At 42.9% G+C, this 20,340-nt stretch overlaps 1 protein-coding gene and 1 non-coding gene across 2 annotated transcripts in view; both read left to right on the top strand.

Annotated features, from left to right (window-relative positions):
- Positions 1–18,870, top strand: part of LOC139384586 (myosin-binding protein C, cardiac-type-like) — a 41,277-nt gene extending 22,407 nt beyond the window's left edge. The window contains 16 exon segments of the mRNA XM_071129417.1: positions 643–808; positions 905–1,011; positions 1,093–1,122; positions 1,248–1,387; positions 2,859–3,018; positions 3,426–3,530; positions 3,855–4,043; positions 8,699–8,833; positions 9,367–9,534; positions 11,675–11,763; positions 12,733–12,928; positions 13,196–13,335; positions 14,375–14,534; positions 15,683–15,819; positions 16,096–16,282; positions 18,429–18,870. Coding sequence (XP_070985518.1) covers positions 643–808; positions 905–1,011; positions 1,093–1,122; positions 1,248–1,387; positions 2,859–3,018; positions 3,426–3,530; positions 3,855–4,043; positions 8,699–8,833; positions 9,367–9,534; positions 11,675–11,763; positions 12,733–12,928; positions 13,196–13,335; positions 14,375–14,534; positions 15,683–15,819; positions 16,096–16,282; positions 18,429–18,478 — 2,159 coding nt within the window. The 3' untranslated portion in view covers positions 18,479–18,870.
- LOC139385311 (U7 small nuclear RNA) lies at positions 12,075–12,129 on the top strand. Its single transcript, XR_011628933.1, has one exon. It is a non-coding gene; the product is annotated as a U7 small nuclear RNA (small nuclear RNA).
- Positions 18,871–20,340: the final 1,470 nt, after the last annotated feature.

Raw genomic sequence — 20,340 nt, forward strand, 5'->3', positions numbered from 1 at the left:
GATGGTGTTGGAGTCATGCGTGGCCACGCAGTCATAGGTGAACGGGGAGTACAGGAGGGGACTAAGCACAAACCTCTGAATACACAAGTATCTTGTGTGTATTATTTTGTTGTGTGTCGCTCAGGGGGTGTTGCCTGTAGTTGAATTTAAAGATGATGTCTGGTGTCTGGCCCGCCTCGCAACAATAGTTTATCTGCGCCGCTATTCAAATTTAGCCATTGCCAAGAATTACCAGCTGCCAATCCCATTATGCTCTCGGTAGCAGCTTCTCATTTCTCCTGTCAGCTAACTTCATTCTGCTGTAACCTTCACTAGGAGTGGAGTAGCTTACATTGATCATTGCGGACACTACCTGTCCACTACCCTTAACTGTCTCGTACTCTCTCTTAGGTTGATAGACTTTGAGCTTGCAGCCTCCATTGATGTCTAAAAGTATTTGTTTCCTGTGTGGATCAGATGCCCTATCCTCTATGCATCTGGTGTTGTTCTATACTGTATAAGTTATACAGTATACCCATGTCACCTGGGATTCCCTAGTAAAAGTCTCCCAGAAAAACATAGAATCATAATGAACACACCATACTCTGAAATACTTCATATACAACATACATTGTGAATCATCTCTGACCTCTGACTCTTTAGAGAAGGAACTGGAGGTGTACCAGAACATTGCTGACCTCACGGTGAAGGCAAAGGACGAGGCTGTGTTTAAGTGTGAGGTCTCAGATGAGACTGTGAAGGGTATCTGGTACAAGAACGGAGTGGAAGTGAAGGCTGATGCCAGGACCCATATTACACACATTGGCAGGTGAGAATGGTATCCATACTGTTGTACTGGGTAGGATCAGAAGGTTTGTTGAGTAGTTGGACAAATACTAGTGGAAATTATGTTCTCTCACTGAAGGATCCACAAACTCACTATCGATGATGTCAAACCCGAGGACCAGGGTGACTACACCTTTGTTCCAGAGGGATACGCATTCAACCTCTCAGCCAAACTCAACTTCCTGGGTACTTTTACAATTACACCATGTCATTTCATAATGAGCATTTTCATCTAATAAATTAATTGCGTGTTTGTCTACTTTTCAGAGGTCAAGATAGATTATGTGCCTCGCCAAGGTATGCCATGGTTTATTCTTCATCCTCGCAGCCTCTTACTCAATTGCAAGGATTATATTTCTTGGATTGCCAGATTAAGAATACATTGACATATGTTGCATGTCCATCATTCTTTATTCCTGAAGATCCTCCAAAGATCCACCTAGACTGCATGGGTCACACGGCCGACTCCACCATAGTGGTGGTTGCTGGGAACAAGCTGCGACTGGATGTGCCCATAACTGGAGACCCAGCGCCTACTGTGATCTGGACAAAGGGAGAAAAGGTAAAGTTGCTGGTTTTCCTCATTAGCCAAACAGGCTAGCACATAGCTTCTATTCCAATCTTGGCAGCCCAGAACCAAATCTTGTGTGAACGCTGGCCTCTGGCCAGTGGATGTTTAGGAGAGACTCTACCTCAGTTCCAATGACTGTACAGATGATCAGGTAAGGCTTGCTGTGAGAAGACTGAACCATGTTGTTTTGTCTGCCCCGTTAGTAAGTCATAAGCTGTCTGATACTTTGTATGTTCACTCATGCAATTAACTCTTCCACTACCTAGTGGCCACGTACTGTTGACTAGCTTAATTATTAATGCTTCTTTCCATGTTTTTTCACTATCAGCTATAGGATTGACCTTGTTTTCCACTTTCAACTCTGTGGTTTCCCATGTTCTCCATTGGCAACCTTTTTTATTTATGTCTTGACTAATTGTTTCACTTTCATGGTGAGAGTGTCCCTTCCTCACCCATCCCAACAGGTAAGAGGGCTGCAGGTGATCACATGACCTAAATGCCCTCAGGTGACTGGTTGATTGCTGGGAACGGGAGGTTAGTTGGGGAGAACAAGAGGGGAATACCCTCTGGCCTCCTCTTCAGTACCCTTACTGCTTTACTCTGCTCATGTAGGCTGGCTCTGAGGTGGCGGCAGAAACATGGAGCATCAAGGATGGGGATGTGAGTGTGGCCCTAAACACCAACGCTGAGGCCTGTGCATGTCTCCTTTCAATCTCTGTGTTACTACTTCTCTCCATAACACCTGGGTTCCAAAAAATGCATCTCTTTCCGATGTATATTTCGTTTTGTGCATTTTTGTCAGTCTCATGCTGTCCTTTCTCTTCTGACATCCCTGTTACTTTTTATTCCTCATGTTCTCACACACTGTTCACTTCAAAACATCAATGATTTTATGTTGTCTGTGCCAATAGAGGCCTGGGTGGCAACATGTTGCCTGATAATTTACCACAGCATTCAATGCTAATTAAACAATGCATGCAGTATCATACTTCATGACGGTCAGGTAAGAGCATGTTCGAAATCTTTTGCTGAAATGAAAGACATCGAAGGGGTGACACCATGGCAGAACTGTAAGTATTATAACTGCTTTTGCATGACCATTTCAGCTGAGTCTATGAGTAAACCTCCCAGTGTGGTTGGTTTTCATGCCAAAAAGCATGACCAGGTAAATCCTTTCCAGCCAATGTGTCTGGGAAAGTGTATTTCATCCTTTTTTGGCTTTGACAATAAACAGTATCATCAAGGGTATGTTCACTACAACAGACTGGAAGCAAGCAAGCCGAAGCAAGGAGGGACCTACCTGAATTTGTCCTTTAAGAAACTCTTGTTTGCAACGGTGTGCACTAATGAATACACCCCAGATCAGATGATATAAACGGTTGCATTACGAATTGGAATTGATCCCTTTAGTTCAGTTGAATGAGAATGACTCCACTAATGATCTGCTGTCCTGATGAGTCAGGTGATGACAGAGGGAGATGGAAGGCTCCACGTGGAGAGCACCAAGGGACACTGTATCTTCACTATTGAGGGAGCGGATAAACAGGACGAGGGCCTCTACTCTGTGATTGTGCGGAACCCTGCTGGGGAGGACAAAGCTGACATTAACGTCAAAGTTGTTGGTAAGATACAACCACTGTCCACAATGATTTTTGTTGATACATTTTTCTTTCGGTCATTAGTCAAAGAGATGAGAGACATTAGTTGAATCAGGTTGTACCTTGCTTATTCTCTATTTTACACTTCGGGAGATTGGGACAAAGGTTCTAGCTGCATTTTTGTCCAAATGTAGTTTTTGTCATAGCCTTATACTGTTCAATGTTCTCTACCTATTTAGTACTCTAAATACCCCCAATGCATTTTGTTAAGTTCAAAAGAATACTAGATAAAAAATTGCAGACACCATTCAAACCAATGAAGGTTTGAAACTTTAAAGCCAACTATCTCAGAATCATGTTTTTGAAGATAGAACCTTATAGTCCCAAGTCATCTTATTCATGTTTTTTTAATGGCCTTTTCTTTTCCTCAGATGCGCCAGACCCTCCCTCGGCCCCAAGGATCCTCAGTGTTGGAGAGGACTCCTGCGTTGTCCAGTGGGACCCCCCTAAGTCAGATGGTGGCAACCCGATCATTGGTGAGGATATACAGTAGCGTGCATAATGTCTTACCAGATCTTATGTTCAGGCATACACAATGCTCACTTGTTTACATCGAACATGTACAGAGAAAAATATGAGTAGTTTGATTATAGTATATTGATAGGTACAGTCACATGTCTATCAGTGGAGGCTGCTGGGACGACGGCTCACAAAAATGGCTGGAACGGAACAAATGGAATGGCATCAGACACATGGAAACCATGTGTTTGATGTATTTGACACCATTCCACTGCAGCCATCAAGGTGCCACCAACCTCCTGTGATGTATACAGTAACAATGTTTGACTTTTTCTTCCCAGGCTATGTGCTGGAGAGGAAGAAGAAGAAGAGTTACAGGTGGATGAGGCTGAACTTTGACCCCTACACTGATACTACCTATGAGGCCAAGAGGATGATAGAGGGTGTGGAATATGAGATGCGTGTCTATGCAGTGAACGCCATTGGCATGTCATGCCACAGTGCTGCCTCACAACCCTTCATCCCAGTGGGTGAGTTTCTTTTATGTGCATCTATGAAATTGAACTTGCCTGTTTGAGGGATGGGGAAATACATTTTGTTCCATGTAGCGCCTCATACAATCAGGTCATTCAAAAATGCAAACAGATAGGAGTCAGCTTTCAAAACTTGTTGATGTAAACTTTGAGCGGGGGAGAATGATTAATGGGCTGGATGGTCATCGTATAGGCGCGTGCTCTGGTGGGGCCAGGTCAGCAAAAGGTATCAGTCACTCGCCAGTCATATGATTATGTTTACATGCACACTAATAATTTGATATTAAATGTATTATGGCAGTAGGACCAGTATGGTAATAGTCAGGTAAATACCTTACTCTTAATCGGCGTAAGGTCAAAATCGAAGTAAACATACGCAAATTAAAACACCAGGTTTTCTAAGAAATCTTTTGAATTATTAGGACATGTGTAAACGGCTTAATCAGAGTTTCAGCAGTGCATTTAATCTGCACAAGTGCCAGCACCAGCAAGCGGAATCATCCCTCTTATGCGCGAGGGAAGTTACCACAAGAGGGCACAGTGGTCTGAAAGAATGTATCTTTACAACGCAATCATGTATTATGCCAAATCAATTCAATTAAACCATTACTTATGAGAAACAATTCACCTCACATACTGTAACATAACACAGCCTGAGCTAGCCCATGTAGATGAATAATGCAGAGAAGTAATGACCTGTGTGTGCAAACTAAAAGTATGCATCTTAGAAATAGTTTTCACATACAAACGGTATATGTCCGGACTCAGAATCAAATAGGCTTCCCAAAAATAACATGGTCACTGTGGTAGAATGTTTATTTTGATTGGTGATTTTGTGCATTTATTAAAGTCCCTTCAGGTAGCCTGATTTCAGATGTGTCCATGTAAACAGGATTATTAGGAAAATCGTTCTTCTTGCATTGCATGTAAACGTTTTAATCAAACTATTATATTCATCTGACTATTCACAATAATCGTACTATTGTGTGCAAGTATTGTCACACTGTCACATAACACAACTTTTGTCCTGGCAGAGATGACTGATTTACACTCACACTGACCTGCTGTGAGCTGACCAAGGAACATAAACAGAGCATAAAAAAAGACGAAACAACCCCATTGTTCTGACTGCAGCTACATACCTGTATTCTCTGAAGATAATGTTTATATTACTTCCTTGATAATACAGTTGCATTAATGTCACAAAATTCCCAATTTGATGTATCAAGTTGTATGTATTTTTAAAAGTATTTTAATTGAAAATGTGCAAAACTGTTTTCATCTTGAAGTATTGACGTCAGTGAGGTCTATCACTAAAGTGAATTGTCTTGGGGGTTTGGCTACTGAGAGTTAAGTTTACATATCCCCTAAGCCATGTAAGGTCTGCTATGCAATTACAACGGGCACCTCTAACCACTCAACAACACATGGTCATCTTGAGATTTGGTTCCCATGGCATGCAGACTTGTGCTTGTAAGGAAAACATGTTTGGGTAGACGCTGGCTAAAATAAGACTGGAGGTGTTTTCAGGACAGAAATCAGAGTCTGGTGGAATTAAGGGGCTCTCTTTTGCTTTGTCTCTTATTCTATTACCTTGGGTCCCCTTCTACCTTCTCCTCCTTCTCCGGGATGTGAGTGTGAACATTGAGGTATCCGGACGGACCCATCTCTAGTAAGACAGCTGATTAGGAAACTATCCGTGGCATCCCCCTCTATAAATAATGGCATGTAAGCGCACGGCGGGGCTGGGACCAGCTGCTTAGAACACAGGGGCTAGCTGCTACTGTTGAGGCTGCTCTGGGAGGACATTGACCCAGCTGAATGCTGCTGTCGAGTGCTATTACTGAGGCAGAACAGAAAGAGAGAGACAGAGAGAGGAGCAGCAGCAGAGTAGATTGAGGCGTGTGGGAGACAAGGAACAGGAGGAGTACGACAAACTCACTTCGAACAGCAATATCTTAACCTTATTCAAGGATGACCAAGCCAATGCTGCCAAAGACGGCCGAGAAGAAGCCGGCGACGGAGGAGGTTCCAGTGGATGGTGCAGTAAAGGCACCGACAGAGGGGGAGGCCAAACCAGAGGCAGCAGATGAACCAGCCCCAGAGACCCCTGTTGAGCCAGCAGCACCCGCAGCAGAGCCAGTCCCAGCTGAGGATGGGGCCTCTTCAGCAGAAGGAGACCCACCAGCCGATAGAGCTCCCCCTGCAGAGGGTGCCCCAGCAGAGCCTGCCCCGGCACCAGAGCCCGTACCAGAGCCGGAACCTCCAAGGAGTAGGCAGATTTATTTTCCTCTAAGCTAGGGTCAACTATTAGGGGCATGGTTTGTGCTGTAATAAATACTGCGTTTTCTTTAATGATGATAATAAGATAGAAGGTAAACCCTGGCTGTGGTTTCTGTGGTTCTGTTCTGCTTTTTACTGTTATTGTAAGGGGCAATATAAGTAGGAACGGACAGTGCCACCTTCATTGGTAAATCAGAGATGTTTGTTGTTTAATGTATATTTTGTCTCTCTGTATTAAAACTCAGGCGCAAAAGAGAAAAAAAAGTTTTCCACTAACAGACTTTCCTGTGTTGTTGTTTGTGTATTGGCTAAAAAGATGAAAAGGATGTTTATCAAAGTATTATGTTTGCTGTGTTCCTGTACTGCCCGTACACGCCGGTTGGTCTTTCCCATTCAGCCCCTTTAAACACAGACTGACCTCTGACCTCTAGTACGTGCCTACATGGCCCCCTTTCTGGTTAACCTGTGACATGGGCTCGGGGGCAAGGCAACTCTGTAACTCAACCTCTGATGGCTGTCAGCTTGAGCTTATTTTAGGCTGCTTTTGCAGGTTGTCTCTATGTGCTAATGTGTTGTTACATACAAACTGTTTATGTGGTACAAATCAGCTATGACAAGACAAATTACAAATGACCTCAGTTCTCTCTCTTGATATTTGGAGGATTATTCATGAAATAAATCTTTAGACTCTTGGATGTAAATAAAAAATGTGTGAGATACTCTCCATTTGTTTCTCCATTGTTATTTACCCATTTTCTAAGAAAAATGGTGACTTGAACATGACATTAAGATTTATAGGGACTGAATGGTTTCCATAGTAGCAGTGATGCAGCTAGTCTAGTATTGCAGCCTTGTCTCATAGACTAGACGTAACATAGTAAAGGTAAATCCAGAACACTGGTATGATATGTCACGTTTGGTATGGTGACCACAGGAGGTTGGTGGTACCTTAATTGGGGAGGACGGGCTCATGGTAATGGCTGGAGCGGAATATTTGGAATGGTATCAAATACATCAAACACGTGGTTTCCATGTGTTTGATGCCATTCCTTTTACTCTGTTCTGGCCATTATTATGAGCCGGCCTCCCCTCAGCAGCCTCCACTGATGGTTACATAAGACAGATGGTTACTTAAGGGGGAAAAAAAGTTGGGTGGTTGGTCGGGGTAGATGGGTAAGCATATAACACAAACGTCTAGCAACCCAAAGGTTGTGAGTTTGAATCTCATCATGGATAACTTTAGCATTTTAGAAACTTTTCAACTACTTACGAATGTTGAGCTACTTTGCAACTAAGCATGTTAGATAACCCTAACCACAACCTTAACCCTTTTAGCTAACCCTTCCCCTGATTAACCCTTTAACCTAACTCATAAACTTAACCTTAACCCCAAACCATAATCTCTAGCCAAGCTAAAGTTAGCCAGCTAGCTAACGTTAACTCCCCAGCCACCTAGCTAGAATTTCTAACATATCATACGTTTTGCAAATTCGTAATATATTGTACGTGTCGCAAATTCATAACACATTGTTCGTTTTAGAAATTCGTAACATGTAATATGAATTGTAATTAGTAAACATGTCATATGAAATGGGTAATGGACATCCACAAATGAATACATACCATCCTAAATGGAGTGGCTTGGATTTGCGTACAGAATAATACAAAATGCTCTAAGACCAGGTTGAAAGCCCTGTCCAGCATTTACATTTTTCTTGATTTAACTAGGTAAGTCAGTTAAGAACAAATTCTTATTTACAATGACCAGCCAAACCCGGACGACGCTGTGCCAACTGTGCGCTGCCCTATGGGACTCCAAATCACAGTCGGTTGTGATACAGCCTGGATTCCAACCAGGGTGTATGTAGTGACACCTCAAGCACTGAGATGCAGTGCCTTAGACCGCTGCGCCACTCGGGAGCCATTTGGGAGCCTGCAAGGTCCATACTAAATCTCCAATGTGCTAGCTCCATGTCAGCTAGCCTGCAGGGGAGCTTAACACATGAGTTGTGGTAAGGTTGTAGATACTGTATTTCAGGAAGTGACTCATGCTTTTATTGGAGGACCCTAGTTTACATGGCTGTTACCTGTAGCAACACTACTTTATCTGCAGCGAAGTTAAGCTGCCTTGATGCTGAGGCATCAGTGACAGGTAGCAGTAAATCCACAATAAAAAATATCCTGCCTTGACGCCTGCTGACGCTGAAATGTTTCATTCTGTTTTGCAACATGTCTTCTTTACAGTCACATACTGTGACATAACATATGTAGCTATTGACGTCTTTTTTGTTGTCATTTATTTCTTATTTAGACTAGAATAATGTTGCTGATCTCCCTCTCTTCCTTTCTTGTGTCCCTCTCTCTCTAAGCCCCAACCAGTGAGCCCGTCGGCCTGTGCGTGGATGACATCAGTGATACTACCGTCTCACTGAAGTGGAGAACCCCGGAGCATCTGGGCTCGTCTGAGCTGGATGGCTATGGGGTCGAGTACTGCAAGGAGGGCTGTGAGTACTGGGGTCCAGGAGGGTCTGGCATTCAATATTTTGATCCCTGACACACACACACACACAATATCTGGGTAGATAAGGAGGAGGATGGCATGAAAGCTGTTGAAGAGAGTATTTCAGTTAGGAACACATTATTTAAAAACCAACCTAACAATATAGAAAAACTGTCAAATAAATCCAAATGCAGCAAAATGTCCAACATTTGACCCTCTTACATAAAACGACATCCTCTACCTTGCTAGCTGTATCACACTTTCCATGACGAGCCATTATGTAAAAAGCTTTGGTTTAAGTCTGACAACACCAAGGACCTAAATTGTCAAGAGTGGTTTGAGCCAGGGACCATTAGCACAATGCTTATGTAATTAAAGCGATCCCTTCAGGGTTGACTATGCTGGCCAGCTGCACGTCAATGTTCTAACTCAATCCACGCAGGCAGCCCTAGTTGTGATGACATATAGGGATGGGGCACTGAGCCTTCTTCGGATGTTGCGTTTTGACAAGTCTGTCTGGCCATCTCTTGCCCACAGCTGATGAATGGGTGCCAGCTTTCGAGGGTCTGACAGAGAGGACATCTGTAATCATCCGGGACCTGCCGACAGGGGAGAAGATGCAGTTCCGTGTCAGAGCCTACAACACGGCAGGGCCCAGTGCACCTACCTCCCTAGCACAGGCCGTCACTATCCGCGAGATCATGCGTAAGCATTCCCCCATGATTGACTAAAACAAATCCCAATTTTTCCATTTTACCCTCCCTCCCATACAATGAGAGTAAAGTCCAAACATGTACAAAACATAAATACCTTTTTTACCAGGGAAGTTCCTAAAACACTTGCACTGTAAGAGTGAGACATCATGAGTTTGTTCAAAACCCAAAGGTTGAAATGGAAAGTAAGTGGGGTGTCCTGCTGTTGTCTCCTCTCTCCTATTTCTCTACAGTTTGAGATATTTAGCTGATGAGGCTTGAAGTTAGCCTCCACTACCCTACATGGATCTCAGGGCTCACAGATCATGTTTGGGAACATACATACATTGCCAAGGTCATCAGCTATTTCGCTCTCAGCACCTAACAGATTAGCTGTGAGATGTATTTTGAGGTCTCAGATGCACACTGAAGCCCCCGGCCTTTCCGCTTGCTGACAGGATGATACTATCACTAAATGCTGATTGGCAGTAAGGCAATTCCACAGTAACAGAGTGACACTGAGACTCAGATTTTTCACCTTAAAATATATGTCAAACAAAAAGCAATGATTGCAAAGTTAAACAAAAACACATTTACTTGTAGAACAGTGCAGATGCCAAGTTTGGTAACAGAATGATGGCGCAAACTCTCATTCTGTTACCAAACTCTGCATCTGCACTGAAGCCCCCGGCCTTTCCGCTTGCTGACAGGATGATACTATCACTAAATGCTGATTGGCAGTAAGGCAATTCCACAGTAACAGAGTGACACTGAGACTCAGATTTTTCACCTTAAAATATATGTCAAACAAAAAGCAATGATTGCAAAGTTAAACAAAAACACATTTACTTGTAGAACAGTGCAGATGCCAAGTTTGGTAACAGAATGATGGCGCAAACTCTCATTCTGTTACCAAACTCTGCATCTGCACTGTTCTACAAGTAAATGTGTTTTTGCAACATTTTCTGTGGAAATTGTTAAAAGTAGTCCTTGTGCATAGAGTTGTATGGTTTGTTTAACTCTCCAATTATTGGTTTTTGTTTGACATACATTTTAAAGTGAAAGTCTGTGCTACTGTTACCATGGAATTGCACTGACAAGCACTTGATGTTGTCAACTCACATTTACTATTACCTCACAGGCAGTTGGTCAATGTACATGAACAGTAACTCATTAGACCAGTAATGGTGCCATCAAGCTAAAAGTGATAGTTGAAAGGTATTGTGGTACTCCCAGTCTCAGGGAAAAGTCTGAGCCATGAACCACCTAGGGTTGAGCGGTATGCAGATTTTCATACCTTCAAACCGTTCCTGTACCATAGCGGGGTATACGGTATTACTGGCAGTGCAGACAATGGCCTGTATTTTTTTCCCCAAAAAAATCCCATAGCGGACGCTAGCTAAATGCTAACAAGCGCAAGCGAACATAAACTAATTGCAAGGACAGACAACCCAGCTCATAAAGTTATATAACTACAGTATCTCAAAAGGCTAATCAGTTTGCTGCGGCACAAAGAAATGTTTGGCAAACTGCTGCTGTAACCAAGAAGCTTTATCTCGCGAGCTAGACACTTAGCTAGCAAGTTAGCAAACCAAATGTATAGCTGGAGATAATTTATTTGGCACATCTTAGATACTGAAAAAGTATAGTTATAAGCAGTGGAGTAGCACACCCCCGAGACGGCTAGGTCCCGAGCTTTAGGGTACTGATGGCATTGGCATAATTTCAGGTAAACCGAGGGTAGGCTATAACAAAGTAACTTTATTTATTATATTTACTGCATTCCTAATGCTATTAAGAGAACAACAAAAACAAGCAATTGACAACAATTGACTCCAGCCATTATCACCTTGGCTGCTGTAGCTTCATTCACCTCAGTTGATAAGGGACATAAATAACATTCTTCAGCAACATGTCTTAGAGCAATTAGCTGCTACGCACTAGCTCAGCACCGGAATTCAAAACTAGAGTTTAGTTTCAAGCTGTTACCTAGTCAATTACTGCCATCTTCCACCTATGCACTGTTTTGCGAGAAAAGTCGTGCTGTTCACTGCAGTCAGGCAAACAGTCTTCCCGCCCACACCGAGGTGTCTGCATGGTCCTAAAGCCAGCCCAACTTTACTCATTGACATCTTATGATTTTTTGTTCACAGAGAAACCCAAAATCTGGATTCCTAGAAATCTCCGCCAGACCCTCATCAAGAAAGTGGAGGAGACAATCAATCTTGTGATCCCTTTCCAGGTATGGGCTAGAGTACACCCTTCACACTCTATAGGATGAATGAACTGTATATAGGCCCTTGCCCATAAGAGAAATATGCTGAATGATTTAGGAACTAGAAATTGCTATTTCCTTTTCTTTGGTGCACATTGAGTTATGGAATGGTGCTACCCACATTAAAAATACTACAGTTTATGGTAGAATACTACAGTAGGCCTACTTACTATAGAATTAAACACACTGTAGTATCCCTCGGTCATGTGTAGTACAGATCTTAATTTGACCACTGAACTAATCATTCAGACCCAGTCCTACCTACCTACATGTTTTGGGAAAATTTGCTCTTTTAGTATTTGTCCAGTAGGTTTCCTCAACGAGAAAACCCCCATTTGTATGTCAAAGATAATTGAACAAAAACACTATAGTAAATACTACAGTAATGACTGCAAAAACACTACAGTAAAAACACTACAGTAAATACTACAGGATACTACAGTCTGCAAAAATACTACAGGAAATAACTCTGTCTCTTTATTTGTTTCTGCTTTTCCCTCAAGACTATAAATACATACAGCTTCAGTTTTGAAACTGTATCCTAGTAACACATGCAGACTGACAGACTGATAACTGATACAGACATGATTCTCTTAAGCAGCTCATAGTGAGTAACTGCTGAAAACCACAAGCCAAGGAGTCTGGGCCACCGCCAAATGTACCACCATCTACTGTATCTATTAGGCACACTTATCTAGGTTCAAATCTGCCATAAAAATATCTGAACAATATCATATTTCAAATGTCTTGGTCTGGAGATGTACTGAAATCATCATCACCCCTGGACCTGTAATGACCTGTAATGATTATTTAGTAAACGTAGGTTACTGAGGAAAACCAATATTTCACACATATTAACTTACTTGTACTGCAGTCCTCCAGAATCTTTCTTTCTTAAAATGTTTAATTTCCAATCTCAATTATTTATTATTTTAGGGCAAGCCTAGGCCTGTGATCACCTGGAGTAAAGATGGGGAGCATCTGAACCCGAAGCAGGTCAGCGTCCGGAACAGCGACACCGACACAATCCTATTCATCCGCAAGTCAGAGAGGAAGGACTCTGGGAAGTATGAAGTCAAGCTGCAGATTGAGAATGTTGAGGACACAGCCAGCATCTCAATTCAAATTGTTGGTGAGGACTCCTTACAACTCTAATGGTTTGGAATAGAAATGTTTTATGATTGATCAGTGGCACTATCAGTTCACTCATAATGGGTTTATGCTGTATCTGAGTTATTAACTATGACAAAACCACACCTGCTCCTAAAATACAGCGTAAACAATATTCTACGTGTACCCACCGTGTGGTTTACCTTTCTCTGTGATTGATTGAATTGGAGTTTAAGGTAAAGTTATTGTACAGTATGTTGACTCGATAAATATTATTTCTTATCTTTAGATTTGCCTGGGTCTCCAGAGAAACTGAAGATCATGGATGTTTGGGGCTTTAACGTGGCTCTGGAGTGGAAGCCACCCAAGGACAATGGAAATTGTGAAATAACCGGCTACATGGTTCAGAAGGCTGACAAGAAGACCATGGTGAGAGTCAATCTGCTGGGCAGTGTCTAACAAGAAAATGTTCTCCTCATTCATTTGTGCAAGAGGTTCATATATGACAGAAAACTAGCAATTCATATTGGTCAGACAATACTAGATGAGTAAGGTTATACGAAGATCATACACTGCCCCACACATGGCAGGTTCAGGAAAGCATGATCTATATTCTAAATTATGATTAGGCTAATATTTATTTTCTAACTGACACACACAGGTCATCCCAGTGTGTGTGTGAGAGAGGGCAAGCTGGCTGATAATTATCTGTTAGTTTTCTGGCTGGGCTCAGAGTGAACTATGCCAAGCTCTGAGTGTTAGAACGTTGGGTTTAATAACCATGCCATTGCCAAGGCAAGGTAGCTAAGCTCTCTGACACATGGCCATAATTGACTAATGTATGTACACTATGTGATGGGAAGAATGCTACATGGTCACGAGGGGGATTTTACCCTCACTTGTGACACACAGTCAGCCACAGCTAGGCAGAGAGTCTTTGTGGGCAAGGAGAACTGCATTCTGGGCCTGTTTGTTTGAGCTCCAACTGCCACCTTCCACCACCCCAAGCAGCCACCCAGAGCACAGCAAGCCAAGCACACCCTGTTTTTAGCCCCTAGCTTTGGCCTTATACTGGACATGGCTTGTCTGTGTAGTGATGGAAACCCAATGTACCTCTGAGCTGCAAGGTTAGTGGCTAAATAAAAAGCTCCCTGTTCAGGTTTCATACAAGTCATTATTAGACCCAATTAATTTCTTCCATCTCACAATGGCAGGCTGTGAGATATGAGATTATCATGTTACAAAGAACAATATCTCAATTGGATATCAGAGATGCCCCATTGCTAAATATAACCCAGTTGGCCCCCTTTGTTTGGCAAACACTCATAGGAGTTGGCATGCATTCTCATTCTCTCAAGACATGTTACACTGACAGTGTGGTTTAGCTGTTCTGTAGTATTTTGGTAGCCCTAAAAATGTGGTCTCAATTAAAAATGAAGAGTTTGACTCAAATGTGGTTGGTTTTCAGGAATGGTACACTGTCTATGAGCTATATAGGCGAACTAACTGTGTGGTGGCTGATCTCATCATGGGGAATGAATACATCTTCCGTATCTACGCTGTGAACATGGTAGGCCTCAGCCTAGAGCCCTGCTTCTCAGCAGACAGTGCCTACATCCAGAAAACAGGTGGGCTCCCATACCTGGCACACTGTTCATGACAGTAATACCACCCTGACATCATAACTATAAACAAACAATAGTTATAAATTTAACATGGTCATTGTGTATGTAAACTCAGCAAAACAAGAAACTTCCCTTTTTCAGGACCCTGTCTTTCCAAGCTAATTCGTAATAATCCAAATAACTTCACAGATCTTTATGGTAAAGGGTTTAAACACTGTTTCCCATGCTTGTTCAATGAACCATAAACAATTAATGAACATGGACCTGTGGAAGACTAACAGCTTACAGACGGTAGGCAATTAAGGTCACAGTTATGAAAACTTAAGACACCAAAGAGGCCGTTCTACTGACTCTGAAAAACACCAAAAGAAAGATGCCCAGGGTCCCTGCTCATCTGTGTGAATGTGCCTTAGGCATGCTGCAAGGAGGCATGAGGACTGCAGATGTGGTCAGGGCAATAAATTGCAATGTCCGTACTGTGAGACGCCTAAGACAGCGCTACAGGGAGACAGGACGTACAGCTGATCGTCCTCGCAGTGGCAGACCACGTCTAACAACACCGCAACAGGATCGGTACATCCGAACATCCGGGACAGGTACAGGATGGCAACAACAACTGCCCGAGTTACACCAGGATCGCACAATCCCTCCATCAGTGCTCAGACTGTCCGCAATAGGCTGAGAGAGGCTGGACTGAGGGCTTGTAGGCCTGTTGTAAGGCAGGTCCTCACCAGACATCACCGGCAACAATGTTGCCTATGGGCACAAACCCACCGTCGCTGGATCAGACAGGACTGGCAAAAAGTGCTCTTCACTGACGAGTCGCGGTTTTGTCTCACCAGGGGTGATGGTCGGATTCGCATTTATCTTTGAAGGAAGACCTACATGCCAGGGACACATTATTCAATTTCTGCTACTCACATGTCTGTGGAACTTGTTCAGTTTATGTCTCTTGTTATGATCATACTAATATTTACACATGTTAAGTGTGCTGAAAATAAACGCAGTTGACAGTGAGAGGATTTTTTTAAATGTAGGATTAGCATTCACATGAAATTCATAAAAAAAACATTGCCTGCTGCCACCTGTGTAAAAATTCATAAACTTTCTGAACATAAGTTGAGCACTGCACCTGTTCATCTGTTCATCAGGTTTCGAGTACAAGCCTCCAACTTACAAGGAGCATGACTTTTCCGAGGCGCCTAAGTTCACACACCCTCTAGTGAGCCGTTCAGTCATAGCAGGCTACAACGCCACCCTCAGCTGCTCTGTCAGAGGCATCCCCAAGGTGAGGTGTCCCTACACAAGCGAGAATGACAGAGACAAAGGCTATGCTGCTAACCATGAATGATATAGTGATTTATCACCATCAAAATCACCATCAAATCAGCACGACTATTACATTATCATCATGTCTGCTACTGGTACTGTAGGGGGATGACAAGCATGTCCTGACCAGTAAAAACTATGAGCCTTAGTTACAGCAGATAGACATTATTTCATTGTTTTGCCATATGCATGACTCTAGGCAAATCTAGTTCACATTGTAACCTCTCTCTCTCAGCCCAAAGTGACATGGTACAAAAACAAGATGGACATCTCCAACGAGGCCAAGTATCGTATGTTCAGTAGGCAGGGCGTACTCACCCTGGAGATTCGCAAGCCCTGCTCATTTGACGGGGGAGTGTACATGTGCAAAGCAGTCAACGCTAGTGGAGAAGACGCAGTGGAGTGTAAGCTGGAGATTCGCCGTAAGTATCCCTAACACTACTCACCTTTTCTCTGCTGGTGAGCTCCTTAACACACCTGGCCTGCCAACCAACTGCCAACTCCATTGTCAATCTTGTATGCTCAGTGGCTAGTTTTTCAGGTACACCACCCTGTTCACGAAAATGGTTCGCTCCTAGAGACAATGAATCATGTGGCCATGGCTTGCTATATGAATCAGGCAGACAGGCATCAAGGTTTCCAGTTACTGGTCGATTGAATGCTAGAATGGGTAAAACATGTGCCCGAAGTGTCTTTGAGCGTGATATGATCATTGGTGACAGGTGCGCCGGTTCCAGTATCTCAGAAACGGCCGGCATTCTGGACTTTTCACACACGACAGTGTCTCGGGGTTACCAAGAATAGTGCAACAAACAAAAAACATCCAGTCAGCGGCAGTCCTGTGGGTGAAAACAGCTCATTAATAAGAGGTCAAAGGAGAATGGCAAGAATGGTGCAACCTAACAGGCTGGTCACAAACAGGCAAATAACGGCGCAGTGGTGTGCAGAACAGCATCTCGGAATGAACAACTCGTTGGTCCTTATCACAGATGGGCTATTGCAGCAGATGACCGGGTTCCACTCCTATCAGCTAAACACAAGAAGTGGCTCCAGTGGGCATGCGATCACCAACACTGGACAATTGAGGCGTGGAAAAACATTGCCTGGTCCGAAGAATCCCGGCTCCTATTGCGCCATGCTGATGGCAGAGTCAGGATTTGGCATAAGCAGCATGAGTCCATGGCCCCATCCTGCCTGGTGTCAACAGTACAGGCTGGTGGCTGTGGTGTAATGGTGTGGAGAATGTTTTCCTGGCACACGTTAGGGCCCTTGAAACCAATTCAGCAATGTTTCCATATCCCGAAGAATTCAGGCAAAGTGGGGTCTGACCAGGTACTAGATGGGTGTACCTAATAATCTGGCCACTGAGTGTACATGGTGATTGTTACAGTTATGACCACCGTAAATAGGGATGTAATTGTCAAGGTTTCCAACTTCCTGTGTACTTCACTCTGTTTCATGTCTGGAACAGGTAACCTTAGTACATATGTGTCCATCAAATATGAAGTCATATATAAATGTCTGAAAATGTCATAATATATGAATGCTCCCCAACTCATATTTGAAACATGTTTGGGGGTTTCCTTATGAAATACTACATTTGGACATCAAATCTGAGATGGAAGAATTCTACTTGTACGTGTTAAATGGCATGTTCAAATCTAGAACATGTATCATGGTAATCATAGTATGTTCTAGAGGGCAAATACAGTAAATCTATTCTTCCTATTTGAGATTTCATGTTAACATATACAGACATATCGTTATGTCTTCATAAGGGTATATTAACTCCCTGACGGACCTTTAGAATGTACACTGGAATACATGTAAAGGTTCTAAATGGATCCTGCCACCATTACATGATCCATCTCCTCTGACGTGTGTCTCTCCTTCTGTCTGTAACCCCACCATGCTGTGTCCTGTCATGCTTCTACTCGTTTTATTCCCAGCACCTGGCACTTTCCCCCAAGGTAAGCCCCCACACTCAATAATAACTGAGGTCAATCCCATTATTATAGAATTGTTTCATTTGTATTAATTAGAAAATAATAATAAAAGGTGTGCCAAAATACTTAATCCTAATTGCTTCTGTAAATCGCTCTGGATAAGAGCGTCTGCTAAATGACTCAAATGTAAATGTACTATACATTACTGTATGTAACAATGTGCATGGTCCATCTCACTAAATTTAAGGGTACGAGAAGGTCAAATATATTACAAAATATTGGATAATGTGAAAGGATAAGACACGTTTTACCTCATCTGTACACTATAGATTTTTAGAAAAATCTATCTTGATATTAACAAATTGAACTGGAGATGTTATTCTAATCCCAATGTTATTGAAGTAACAGTCATTTTCTCAGTGGTATTTATTTATCAAATGGCATGGATATTATAAATTGATATAGTCTAGAATTAAAATGTAAAAAGACAATAATTAGATTGAATAAAGTCTAAAATAGTGAAGTTTTATCAGTCCTACATTAATCACCAACAAATACGTTCTAGTATGTTTGATTTTTTTATTGGAAATATGATTCACGACTTAGACTAATTACCTTGCAGCTCAAATCACCAAAGAGGAGAGGGATAAGCAGATGAACAAGGCTGATTAGGTGTAAAGAAGCCGGTTGAAGATAGGATGGATGTCCTGTCTCATCCTACACGGACCTCCACTGGGACCCTGGCCAGACTACAGCTCAATGTGAAGAGACCAGAGATAATCCATTAGCTTTCATTACCCTGTGTCCCACTACCACCCCGTTATGTGCACATGTCAATCTTCCCCGTTCCCTGTTGTGAAATCATCTTACATAGGTCATCCAATACATTACATTCATCCACATTGTGTTATTGTACCTTTATTTATTTAATGGAATAATTTGAGGAGTAGCAAAGGACTGCATTGTTTGATTCACTCTAGCATTCTTTTTAGAAAAGGGTTATTGAGTATCAGTGGCATATAATATTTATTTTATGTCTGAAAAATAAATGCAAAGCTTTGTCATTTGGCAGTGGGCACTTTTTTTTCTCACTTATTCCAATACAAGTCTATCCCAGGTTTGTAGGGTACCCAACCATACTCATATTCCCAGCTGTAAACTGGTTATAATGCAACTTAAGTAAACCACTATCTCTGGTGTGGCCTGTTCGCTAGTGAGGCCTTATAAAACCCCACCATTGTTTAACATGGGAAACAGACAGTGGACAGGGGTTAACACAGAGATGAATACAAAGGTGGGGCAGCACTCGTGTGCCTCATGCTGCCCTACCCACAGAACATGATCACTATGAGGTCAACAAACAGTTGATGCTCTGGCGCTTGAATGCCAGTGGGAATGAACAAAAGCTGCTGGGTATTAACGTAACAAAGTCTAACTAAGCCCAAAAGAGGATATAGCAATATGTTTAATGTGTTAGGCCCAGCGATGAGGTGTGGGGAGGGTTGGAACAGCTGGAATGTCCCATTCCCCCTGTGGGTGCATCGCTGGGAGGTGAAATGTTTGGTCAAGCCAAGCATTTCCAAACAGGGTGTGAGAGATAAGGCTGCTCCTGTTGGTTTCTGAGGTCCACTGCCAACCACCTACCTTCATCCACTAGCATACCTTCACACAACACATTTTCTAAACATAAACACATTCTTATTGTCAAACTTGGTGTAGATTTGACAGGTCACATTCAAGACCATAGTTCATGTGCACTTATACACTTCCAGTAAGCCCCCATCATTATGTTGTTACACACCCCGTGAGGTTTGGATATGTTAAAGGAACAGGGGCACTCAGTGTGAATCAGGTGGCATGGACACCATCAACAGGGTTATTTTTTACCCATAATGCTCGCTTTGAGGACAATACAGTGCCACTGACACGGCCCGCTAACAAAACCTGCGGGCTCTCCTTCACTGCAGCCAAAGTGAGTAAAACATTTAAACGTGTTAACCCTTGCAAGGCTGCAGGCCCAGACGGCATCCCCAGCCGTGTCCTCAGAGCATGCGCAGACCAGCTGGCTGGTGTGTTTACGGACATACAGTATTCAATCAATCCTTATCCCAGTCTGCTGTTCCCACATTCAAGAGGGCCACCATTGTTCCTGTTCTCAATGAAAGCTAATGTAACTGAGCTAAATGACTACTGCCCTGTAGCACTCACTTCCGTCATCATGAAGTGCTTTGAGAGACTAGTCAAGGACCATATCACCTCCACCCTACCTGACACCCTAGACCCACTCCAATTTGCTCACAGCCCCAATAGGTCCACAGACGGCGCAATCACACTGCACCCTGCCCTAACCCATCTAGACAAGAGGAATACCTATGTAAGAATGCTGTTCATCAACTACAGCTCAGCATTTAACACCATAGTACCCTCCAAACTCGTCATTAAGCTTGAGACCCTGGGACTCGACCCCGCCCTGTGCAACTGGGTCCTGGACTTCCTGGCGGGCCGCCCCCCAGGTGGTGAGGGTAGTTAACATC

The sequence above is a fragment of the Oncorhynchus clarkii genome, chromosome 26 (genome assembly GCF_045791955.1).
Source record: "Oncorhynchus clarkii lewisi isolate Uvic-CL-2024 chromosome 26, UVic_Ocla_1.0, whole genome shotgun sequence".
Taxonomy (NCBI): Eukaryota; Metazoa; Chordata; class Actinopteri; order Salmoniformes; family Salmonidae; genus Oncorhynchus; species Oncorhynchus clarkii.